The sequence below is a fragment of the Leuresthes tenuis genome, unplaced genomic scaffold, assembly GCF_036924035.1.
Source record: "Leuresthes tenuis unplaced genomic scaffold, fLeuTen1.0.hap1 SCAF_22, whole genome shotgun sequence".
NCBI lineage: Eukaryota > Metazoa > Chordata > Actinopteri > Atheriniformes > Atherinopsidae > Leuresthes > Leuresthes tenuis.
Window position 1 is genome coordinate 13,359,501 of NW_027325376.1, and position 12,422 is coordinate 13,371,922.

At 43.1% G+C, this 12,422-nt stretch overlaps 1 protein-coding gene across 1 annotated transcript in view; it reads left to right on the forward strand.

Annotated features, from left to right (window-relative positions):
* Positions 1–12,422, forward strand: part of exoc6b (exocyst complex component 6B) — a 93,213-nt gene that overhangs the window by 60,754 nt on the left and 20,037 nt on the right. The window contains exon 20 of the mRNA XM_072376603.1: positions 5,435–5,508. Within this exon, the coding sequence (XP_072232704.1) occupies positions 5,435–5,508 (74 nt within the window). The remainder of the gene's footprint in view (positions 1–5,434; positions 5,509–12,422) is intronic.

Sequence of the window (12,422 nt, forward strand, 5' to 3'; positions counted from 1 at the left end):
TTTAAAATGACATTTCACACTCATTTGATCAGCGAGCGTTGAAGCCACACGGACTGCGAACGCTTCTTCTCTTTCTTTAAAAAAAAAGAAAAGGAAAAAGGTAGTTCAGAGGCACTGTGTTTGCATTTTGCATTTGAAAGCACAGGGGGCGCTATGGAACAACCAAACAAATGGTTGGGCGAGAGCATCTTTGAGACCAGACCATTAGTTTCTCCTCTCATCTGTTCTCTCCTCTCTCCATCGTTGCTTCTTTTCTCAGATTCGCCACTCTTTCCTCTTACATTCTTCTCCTCTCTCTCCCACCGTGTCGCTCTCATCCACCTATTTTTCTCCTCTCCTGTCTTACAGTTCAACCTTTTCACTCTTTCTCACCCCGCCCAAGCTGCCCTTTGCCCTTCTCCCCCCCTCCCTCCTCCATTTCCGTGATTTCTGAGACCGAAAGACACAGTTGTGCAGATAAAGGAGAGGGAGACATGAAAGAGCGCGAGGCATTGTTGGCTTGTTTTTTTACATGATCAAGGTTCTTAGGGTCTCATTGTGGGTCGCATTGTGTGTGTGTTTCTGACATGATGGGCAGTGACATGCATGCAGTGCTGCGAAGGGATTATGGGGGTCACAGAGTTACTTCTTTGGAGCAAACTGGTGGGGAAGTGGAGTTGAAGTTACAGTAGAGGGACATATAAAATGGAAAGAAAAAGAGAATAATCTAAAGGATGTGAACAACTAAGAAGGAAACCACACGACAGAGCAAAAGGTGGGAAAGAGGGAAGGAAAATATTTTAATGACAAAATAGAGAAACCCTGAAACTAAAGTGAACATGTTGATGGAAGATTAAAGAAATGAAATCAGAAGATGTGAAGGAATTACAATGTTAAAATAGAGAATAGTAAGGGACTGTTAAACTGTTCAAATATAGTCTTTAACAGCTGAAAATTGGTAAAAGAAACGGAATGATGGCTAAAATTGAGTAATCAAAGAAAGCTGATTTTCAGCAATGAATTAAAGTACTAATACAGTGTTGGGCGGACAGAGCAAGTGTGAAATAAGAGAAAAGGCTGGCTGATACAGAAATGTTTTTTAAAAAAAACAGTCAAATGTTCAAAGCTGAAAATGAAAAACTGATGTGTAAAGAAACGTAAAATGGAAGCTCAAAACGAGAAGCAAACTGTACGCTGTAGTGTTAAAGAAATCAAGGGAAATAAGAGTAGGTAAGTAAATAAAGTGTCAGATAAAAGGAAAGGTTAGATTTAAAGGATCTGTGGGACAAAGGGTTAGATGAAAGAGGTGTGAGTTCAATAAAATGGGAAGCAGAAGTCTTAAAAAGAAGTAAAGACGGGGCAGAAAAGAGTTAAATACATGGATGGGAGGAGAAATTAAATAGAAATTAATGGTGAGTTTGATGGCAGCAGGAAATTGGGAGAGCACAAGAAAGGGGGATTAGGGTGTAAATGAATGGAGGAATTTCAGGATTGTGACGGATAAGAAGAAACTGAGGCACAGATGAATGATCAGTGGGTAGAAAGGAAGTGTGGGAAGAAAGACAGCAGAGAAGGACAGAAGAAAACCAGCAAAGAAAAGGAAAGTAAGAGAAACTCATTTAAATTGCAGAGAGGACGTGAGAAGAGTAGCAGCAAAAGATGGAGAATTAATGCTGAAAAGTGACACTTGGTTGCCTGTTTAGAGGAAGAGCGAGAACTTGATAAAGAAAGAAAATATAAAGTGAAAGTGAGGTAGAAAGAGAGGGGTGACAAATCACTGATGTTACGGCCCCAGTTCCAAAAGGCTGCTGTTTAATATGAAAGTTGAACATGGAAACGCCAAGATTTTAGGCTGGAAAAGAAACTGGAAGAACATGTTGCAACTGCTTCCGTTTATTGGCAACAGGTCAGTAACATGATAAGGTGCATAAAGAGCACCTTAGAGAGGCAGAGACTCTAAGAGGTGAAGATGAGCAGAGGTTCAGCAATCTATGAAAGAACGAAAAATGGCATTTCCAAATGTGGAGCAATTTCAGAATAATGTTCCTCAGTGCAAGATTATTAAAAAACAGTGTAAATAAAACTGTTTGAGTAGTCCGTCACCTACATTACATAATATTATCAACAGATTATCAACAGAACAAACCTCTCTGTGCCCAAGATGATCAGGTCCTCAGGAGGCGCTGAATTAAAAACAGACATGGAAACACTCAGAAACACAGCTTTAACCAGCGTTGGAGGAAGAGCACGATGAAATGTTGGGCCAGAGTTCATTTAAAATAGCCTGAGGCAAAGTGGACACCATTCAGATGAATCAACCATTAATTCTTCAAAGGTACAAACAGCTTTTAGAGCAACGATGCGCCTTTTCCAGGAAAGGCCTTGCCCATTTCTGTGCAAAACCCCACATACTGCATCTATTACAACAGCCAAGTAGAGCAGTCCGAGTGCTGGACTGGCCTGCCCACCAGTTAAAAACATTTGGGGCTAAATTAAACCCAAATATGACCAAGAAGACCCAGCACTTTAGAGCAGCTGTGATCCTACAGCATTCCTCTCCCGAAGGTCCAGCAGCTGGTCTCCTCAGCTCCCAGACGTTTACAGACTGTTGTTAAAAGAAGAGAGGATGCTACACAGTGATAAACATGGCCCCGGCCCAACTCTGAGACATGTTTGTGCCATCAAATTCATCATGTGCTTGGTTTTTGTTTTTGAAATAGTAAAAATGTCTCACTTTGAACTCTAGATATTTATTTCCCTCTATGTTCAGCTCTGAATATGTTATGTTGGTTTATGAAATTAGCAAATCATTGCATTTTGTTTCAATTAACATTTCAGACAGAGCCTCATTGTTCTTAAACTTCCCTTTGTTTTAAAAACATGTGGGAATGAAAAGCAAATTGTGTAATAGAACATTTGGCCAAATCAAACAGCAAGTTGGAAAAAAACAACCAAAAAAAAAAAGGCACGGAAGAGGGCAGATGTAACCAGTTTTTAAGAAAGAATCAATAAAAGCAAAATGTTCAGATCCTAAAACAGAACAAAGCACAGTGAAAGATATAAAAAAAAAAAGGAAATTAAATTAAATGAATATATGAGAAAAATGGTAAGCCCAAGGGCCAAAAACCGCAGTGGTATTAAAGCATTAAAGGACAAAAAGGTAATAACAAAAACATGGTTTAAAACAGCTAAAACAGATCTGTTGATATTAAGGGGTTGAGCTATAAACTATAGCCCTTTTTTTACACAGATCAAACGGAATGCTAGCATGTGTCTTTAGTGTGAAATGGGACGGTTTTAAGTCTGCATTCAGTCCCGAGTCGAGTGACTCTGTAGCAGTCTTCTGTTAATCAGCTCCGGCTCCATGCCAACATGGATGAGAACACAAAATCCAGGTGGATGTGCTAATTTAGAATTTTAAATACATGTGATTTGTTAGCTGTCGGTAACAAAAAGAAGCAAGATTGATCATTTTTACCCATCTACATGACTGCTGGCTTCTCGCTCTTGGCTGGCTTCCACAGTCAAAAATGATCGACACGCTTGATTATCTAAGAAATTCCCCCATTTTCAGAAACCGGCCCAACATGGCCAGTGGAATACATCCTAAAGCCATTCCTTCATGTTCTCGTAGCTTACAGACTAGGTGCTGGATGTAACTTCGGTCCTGAATACAGTGTAGCCCTCAAAGCAGTGAAGGTAAACATCAGTTATGTTGGGATCTCTACTCAGAATTCTTACAGATTGACATAAAAAGATAGCTTTTAAAATAGAGGTTTTAACCATTTAACTACAGTTAGTGTTTTAGAGATCATGTGAGCCTCACTTAAACATCTTAAGGAGAACTTAAGGAGTTTTGGTGAGGTACAACAGATCAGTCATCATACTGCCAGCTACTGACAAGTTTTAGGTGCCAGTTAAGGAGTGACTCCTGGAAGAGGTCAGTGTAAATGCTGTCACCCCATCAGATAGATCAGAATTTGACAGTAGCTCTTAATTTGCTTCTCTCCAAACTGGACGTGGATGGATTCAGATCTACCAGCTAGTTCTGCTGGCAGTGGTTCAGCGATCTGATTGGTTCAACTTCTCTCATGTTAGGGAAGTTTGATGCGGTCACTTTCCAAGTATTATTGGAAAGCAGCTTCCTATTTCGGATCATTTCCAAGGACGCTGTTTCCAGATGGTTGCATCAGACCAGCTGAGTGTCAGGTTCAGGCGCACCATGTGTCTGCCTCGACTCTAAAGCTCTTTTGGCTTCTTTTAACCATAACCACAATATTCCTTTGATCATAACCGAGTTGGTTTCAAGCCAAGCCTGATACGGATTGAAGAAATACTCTCACAGGGACCTTCTTTTTTTCCACTGTGTCCACAGACAATGAGCAGATTTTTCACTAAGTATGGAAGACTCTTTCCCCACTCCCAATCACCTCTTGGCCTTACAGCCATTGTGTTTTTGGAGGATCAAGGAGTAGTGCTCATATAGCCTTTCAACACATTTTAGATGGCTAAATGATGCTACATGTTGGTCCCCAAAAGCAGAAGGAAACCGAGCAAAATGGAGGGGTGGGGCCAAGGGTGGAATTTGGGATTGAGCCATGAAACGTAGAAGTGGATGAATATAAAAATTATATATAATAAAAGGTTAATTTAACCTGTAGCTTCAAAGTTCACGAGCGGGACCTGTTTGTGTGTGTGTGTGTGTGTGTGTCGCCGGGGTCATTGAAGATGGCAGGCGTGTAATGAGTGCTGTAGTGTGTATGGCCCTGTGTGTCTGTGTGTGAGTGTCCCGAGGTGAAAGAGATTAGCTACAGGCTCGCTCTCCTCCGCCGCAGCACTCCTCTTTTCTGTCGTTCCCTCGCTCAGAATACCAGTCAGCTTGTTTACGGGGGCCAACTGACGCCAAGACCCCAGCTCACACTCCGCACGACCCCGACACACACACACACACAGGCGTCACCCCGGGTTCAAACTCCAACTGTCTTCAGCTGTTCTCAGACATGCAAGCGAAAGCTTGTGCAAACACGTAAACACACTCAGCAAGCGTACGAGAACCGTTTTCACATTCGCTTTCAGCGAGACGCATGCTGAGAATTACATCCTCATCACATATTCAGCACAGCCTACACCTAAAAACCTTTGCTCCTTCCATCCACACACACACACACACACTCGTACTTTTTCACACAATATCTCTCACAAGCATGAACACACAGTCTCTAGCGACATGACTCCAACACCCTGCCCTCCCCTCCCCTCCCCTCCCCTTCCCTCTCCTCCTCCTCCTCCCCAGGCTGTCATTTGTCTGCCAATCTATCCCGATGCATAGCGAATCCGACCAGGTCTTTTATTATTCTGTTTTTCACCCTCTCTTTTTTTTTTTTCCTCCTCCTCCTCCTCTCTTCCCTCTCTCCGGGGGTGGACTGGGGGGGGGCGGGTTTGTATTTTCCCACAGGTTTTGCCAGAGCCGGCCCGGTCGCAGGCTTCCAGGGTGACACGTTGCTTCTGGCCTTCAGTGACTTGAGACAAGTAGGTCTTTGTCTCCCTCGTGGTCCTCTCTCCTTCGTTTTCTCTTTCTCTTTCTGTTTTTTTTTTTTTCCCTCGCCACACTATCTCCCCCCCCTCCCCACTTGTCCTTTTCATCCTTCCTCCCATCTTCCCTCACACACCCCCAGTCCTCGTCTTCTTCCTTTATTTGGTTTTCTGATTGTTTGGCTTTGCTTTATACCCCCTACTTTTTAATTCTGTGTCATTCTCATGCCTGCCACCATTCTTAGTTGTTTAATTCCCTCCCGATGTCTGGTATCATCCTTTAAAGCCTTTTAATGCCATATCTTCAAAGGTTTAAACATTTTGATTAATTATGACTGTTTCTTGCTTTATCTCATCATTAAAGTGTCTCTCTTTATTGGGGCTAAATGATGAACTCCATACATAATCAGGTTCAAAATGATGATTACAAAATGATAATGTGCAGGGATCTTTGGAACTCATTATTTCCATGTCCTTTAGGATTTGAACGAATCCTGCCAACAATAAAAGTCCATCCCACCTTTTTAATCTGTAAAAAGTTATGGCATTGCATCAACCTGTTGCAGAGGTTACGTGACGAATTTTAGTCATTCTGAAATTGATGTGACTCTAACATTGATGCTGATTAGTCATCACAGTCTGCCAACCTGCTTGACCTTGTGATGGTCCCAGTCTGGGCGAATAGGAAGAGCATCTGAGGGTGTCTTATCTTTTGTACCTTGTGGGCGGTGAGATCTTTGTGGATCGGACTTGGTTAATATCTGGGGAGTTTGAAATCTTGCGAACACCTTAGAGTGTTTGAAGTGTTCTTTGAGACCTTCCTAAGCAGAATTTCCCTGCTCTGAGGAGTGAGGAGGCTGCCGCTGGAGGGGAGCACTGCTGTCTCATGCCAGGTCTGTGCTTAAAGTGCTTCAAATCTTGCTTAGTTGTTAGCGTTCATGGCTTAAGAGTCAGATGTTGGCTGACATGTCCTGCCGATCACTTTTTGTTGTACGCCACAGCACCAGTTCAGGACCTCTGTGCGAGTGTTTCTGGGGACTCCATGGGTCCTCTGGCTGGATGTTGGGAAACTGCAGAGCACAGGAAGTGGCTCAGTTTGTGTGCTGGGCGTCTTGTTTTCGGTCCTGGGAAAAACGGGAGCAGAACTGGACAGCTCCACTGAGAATCCAGGATGTTTGGAGGGCGGAGTGCGTGTCTGTGTGTGTTTTTTTTTATTTTATTTGTGCGATTATGTTGCGTTTCGACTTTGCGAAAAAGCGCTTGGCAAGCCAGCGTGTACGGGCACGAAGATGCGTGAGCGAGCTTGTGTTTGCAGTCGCTGTTTCCGAGTTGGGCTCTTTTAGTGTGAGTTTGGCGTGTTTGTGTGCCTGTCATCGCTGAATGTGTGAAACGGGGCGGAGAGCTCGAGCACAAGTTTGTGAGGCTTTCTGGCCGCTGTGTTTGCCGCCGCCGTTGCTGTGAAAGTGGCTAAAAAGTGTTTGCGCGTGTGAAACTGAGCGTCGAGTGTGTTTGTGTGTCATTGCAGTGAATGTGTGAAACAGGGCGGAGAGGGAGTCGAAGTTTGTGTGTCTCCCTGAGCGTCTTTGATGTGTGCGTTTGTCGCTGTTGTTGTGGAGTGTGTGAAAGTTGGTGGAAAGCGTGTGTCCGTATTTTTGTGTGTGCGTGACAGCAGATGACGGATGGGCCGGCAGGACGGAGCAGGGGACGATGAATGAGGTGACAGACAGAGACGGATAGCCCTTTATCCCTCCGTCACAATCCCTCTTTCTCTCTCCTTCTCTTCTCTTTCTCCGGCTGTCGGGATGATGCAGTGCCTCTTGTTCTCTCACTCGGAGGAGGAGAAGGAAGGGGGGAAGATGGGGAGGAGAAAAGAAAAAATTGCATTCATCCAGCATGATGTTTACTTGCAACCCCCGCCTCCTCCTCTCTCCTCCTCTCTTTCCCTTTTCCCTCCTTTGCTCCCACTGCCTTCTACATCTTCCTTCATCTCCATCCTTCCCCCTCCTCTTGTCTTTCTTTTGCTGATCAGCATCACTTGACTCCTTTAGGAGTTATTCAGCTCCTTCGCGCTTTTATTTCTTTCTCTTCCATTGTTTTTTGTAGCCATTCTTATCATATCAAAAGGAGTGCATTCCTCCCACCCCCAGACGTGCTTTCATACCTAACTTGTGTGTTCGCACATCTGCCCGATCGCATCTCTGCAGCTGAACAACATTCTTCAGGGGAAATTTTTCATGTTTACGTGTCAACATGCACGCTTTCATACGTGCTCATATGCACGCGTTGGCACGCTGGACTGTGTGCGTTATTGTGTATACGTCGGTAAGTTGCTGAATGGTCGATAAATCACGCTGACGGGGCCGTTTTGTTGTTTGGTCGGGTCCCGGTGTTCTTCGAGGTTCTGGGGTCCTGGGACAGGGCCGAGATGCGAGTTCCCCCAGGGAACACACGCAATTACGCACAAACACACATACATACCCAGATGGACACACACAGCGCTCAAAGAGGGAGATAAACAGTCTGTCCGTTAATAATTTTATCTTCCGAAAAATGGAGCCATTAAGGCTTTATTGTGTGTTATTGGGGTGTTTTTAATGGAACGTGTTGTTATGAGGTCTCATTGTTGCACATCAAAAGGTTAAACCTCTCAGATTAGATGTTACAAGTTCAATTCCTGAGTTTTGATACGAATAAAGATAGAAACCCCACAAGATGCTAAACTGTCGACTGATACTTACAATGTTAAGTTTTAAATTATACTATATATGACCCCACATGAACTTTTACAGAAACAATTGTTGTTGAAATTTTGGACAAAAACAGTTTTAGCTAAATGAGTTCAGGCTTTGAGCCATAAGTTCGACACAATTAAACATCTGATTTAAAGTCCAAACTTCTTCAGCGTGAGTTAGAGCACCGACAGCTACAAACACAACAGGAACGTAGAGTTTGGTAACCATCTGTATCATTTCCATATGTAAACATGTGCTGTATGCGTTTCTATTTGATTTCTGCATACAAGAACACATGGAGTTTCGGTGCAGTTGGTGGGCGATGTGCTCACTGATCACTGTTGTGTTACAGTGCGCTCCTCAACATACGATTCTTTTAGCTCCGTCACATAGATATTTTATCACATAGATATGACGTTTCTGCTTCAAGCCACGGTCCCTGTCACATTTTTAGGAAAGTACCATCTGTCCTGAATCTCCTCCATTCACAGGCAGTTTGTCTCGATGGGAATTTATGAACAGCCACGTTTTTAGAAAAGCTTTTACTTTCCCTTCCAGCTTCATGCATATTTATAATCTTATAATCCTTTTAGGCTCCACAAATCAAACTCCCAATCTCGTGCCAGCAGCTGAAACGTCAAACTAAAATTGGCTTTTGGAGAAATTGTGATCAGAGTTTCATGTGTACTTTTTCCAGGCTGGACTGAGAACAATTACTCGGTTACTTGTGTGTTTATATTTTTACCAGTAAATTCACAAGTTTTTGGCTTTAATTGAGTACAAACTGTATTTTTTAAATTAGCTTTAGATCTGCACTGAACATCACATCCAGGATTATTTCAACCTTTTCTTGTGTGGACTCTCTCCTGGTTTAGTCCTACACACAAAAGCAGCATCACGTTTGCCAGAATTCTTTTTTCTTTCATGGCAAACTATTTTAGACTGTCTAGAAATAGGCTGATTGACTGTAACGAGTTTATCGGAGCTGTTAGCAGCGTTCTCGTGTTCTCTACAATTGCTTAATAATTGTGTGTGTTGCGGCGTGTCTTTGTGTGAGTGTGCACCATCTCCGGGCTGCTGCTTTTCCACAGATCTTATCAATCTGCCTATATTTAGAACATTCAGAAGTCTGGTTACTTCAAACCTTTGGCTGGCCCTCGTGCGTGTGTGTGTGTGTCTGCGTGTGTGTTGCGGTGTGGCGTCCCCCCAATAAAACGCTTGCAACAGTAGAGTTCCACTCATCCTTTTCTCCAGACGCTTCCACGCCAGGCACACATTCTTCCACCTTTGGCCCACTTGTGTGTGCCCCAGTGATTGGTCGTGGGTTCATTCCTTTGGTTGACCACCGACAGTCAAATTCCATCCATTAATTTACCTCCTCTGGGGGTTTTTTGCCTTAAATGTCACTTCTTTCCAGCTTCTTCTCTTTTTTTCTTACAGTATTTTCTTACTTGTACGTGAACTTCTCTTTTCTCTCCTGCTCAGGTTCATTATTTCATGCCCTCTTCTTTACTGCCTTTTCTTCCCTCCTCTTATAGCCGGTGTGGTCCTCTCTACATGTGTTTTTTAAAGACGCACAGAGTGCATTGGGAATTCAGCTGTATTAATGTACACCGAAGGTTGCTCTCATTCGTGCATTTTGCTTTTGTCCGATTGCTAAATGCATCAGAAATTGATTGAAAATCAGTCCATTAGGAGTATTTATTAACTCCCTGTCACTTAAATCATTTCCAGACTGTTGCTCTACTCTAATAAAATCCTGATTTTATAACTGCAGCCTCATCTGACAAAAATCTCCATTCAAGTACCCTAAAAATGTCTGTGCAGTGGATTTGGCTTTGCTTACGTGCGCGATGATCTCTCACTGAGGTCATTTCCTCTTTAATCTCATTGCTCCATTGATTTCTTTTGCTTTTCTCATTGTCCCTCTTTTCTCGGCCTTTCTTTCTATGCTGTGTGTCACCTTCCTCCTTACATTAGTCTTCTCATTATTCACTTGCTGGATTTCGTTTCGATCCCCTTTTAAGCACACACACCAACACGCAAACATGTGCTCTCAGTACTGTCTGCATCCCAACCATTACCTCACAAGGCTTCCCTCTCGAGGTCCAAAGGCAACATGTCACAGCTTGTCAACTGCGGCCCTTATCTCAGCTGTGTGTGTGTTTGTGTGTAGTTTGACCGGCGTAGCCAGTAGCGATTATCCGGTGACAGGGTAACACACTCTCCCCCTGTCTGTGTGTGTGTGTGTGTGTGTGTGTGTGTGTGTGTGTAGAGGTAGTAGACAGGCTAAGGGATGAGATGAGGCCCAGTGGGAGAGGAAACCTCCATCTCACCTCCTCGTAACCCAGACTAACAAGGCAGCGGGAGGGAGAGAGCCGAGAAGGATGGAAGATGAGAAGGAGCGATGGAAAGAGAAGAAATGGAAAACTGAAGCTAAATGCGTCCAAACGTTTCAGTTTATTATATTCTGGTCGTCTGAAACAGCTGAGTTTGAGTATCAGGACAGGAAGGAATACTGGACACTCGTGACTTCCAGTGCATTCCTTTTAAAATGTTTATTTGCGATATTTTGGAAGCTGAATGTGATTCATGCCACCTTTAAGCTGTTCATTCTGCTTCTCTTCTCCCATTAGTTTGCATGTCCTGCTGGTAGTTTTGTGTCTGCGGTTATTTTATTTTATCTTGTGTGTGTCTTCTGTTTTTTTCCTTGCATTTACATTTTGCATCTCTTATTCTCTCTGTGGTCAATTTCCCTCTTTCTGCTTCCTTAGAGTCTTCTCAGTTGTCTTTTTGTGTTCTTTTTGTCATCGGTTTGCACCTCCTCTCGTTATCTTTTGGCACTCTCTTTATTTGTCCGCCTCTCTTTCTCACTGTTCTGTGGCTCTTTGTTCTTGTTTGACTTTTCAACAAGAAATGTTAACAAGAATTTCAAACAGAGGCTCCAGAGGGGCCCCCCACCCCTCACTCTCTGGGCCCCCAGGCCTGTGCCTGTTATGCCCATTCAGTAATCCATCACTGCACAGCACTCACCTGTCAGTCACTCTCAATAATGCATACCTTTCCTCGTCTGCGAAATGACAAACGTAGAGTTCACTTACCAGCCTGTTTTGGCTGTTCACCTGTATTTTTTATTGTTGTGTCAGTGAGAAAAACAACTTGTACCAAACGAGGTCATCCATTACTGTAAGAGGAAGCCCTCACTTGATTCCAACACAGTTTGTTTGTCATTTCATTGTTTCAGACTTGAGAGCACATGCTGCTTATTGCTCCTTGCTTCCTTTCAGTGGCCTGACTCAATGGAAAACTTGATACACTCCTCCAGGAAATAACCCTTCAAAATCAGATTGTCTCAATAACTCTGTTTTATGCCCACATCTCATTGTTTTGCAGCTTCTCCCGAGTCTTAAATTCTTACCAGAGTTTTTCTTCAGTCCTGAAATAGGGATAAATGGATTTTCCTCCTGACGAGGCTCGTCGTTTGTCAGCATCATTTATTTTCTTGCGTTTTTACCCAGACTTCATCTTGAGCCAGGTTGATCTGAAGCCTGGAGAGGACTGTGATGGAGGTTGTCCAACTACAGCAACTGAATTTTTCATTGTGCCCTTAAAGCCACAATAATACATTTTAAAGGTAGTTCATATCCTATAGCTGCTGGTAGTTGTGTAAATGTTCACATTTTTTACATTTTCCCCCACGACTGCAGAACGAATAAGCAGCGAAACATTGTGTGTGTTTCATAAAGATGTGTTTGTTCAGCCTTTTACTTCTGAATGCTGACGCTTCGAGAATAAAAGCACTGTTATCATCCATGCCAGCTAAACTAGGCTAAACGGTCGCTCTGAAATCGATATATTCTTGCATTTTTATTTTCAGTTGGCTCAGACTCTGATGCTTGGCCGGAGTAACTGTTTGTAACCTTGGACTAAAGAGACCGGGTGGTTTAAATTAGCTCTGCTGATGCTGTGAGGTCCAGGCTGGAGTTTTCAGAGCTGTGATCAGGGCTATGTGTAACGGGCGTAGCTTATTATTAGCTCATTTTACCAGTAGCTTAGTCGAGCTTTTTAGTTTTTTTTTGGTTGGGATCTCCAGTGCAGACAATGAGGTGATTTTTATGTTGCTGGAAGGAAGTCTTTTCAAAGCGTAGGTCTAACAGTTAAATATTTAAATTGTAGAGC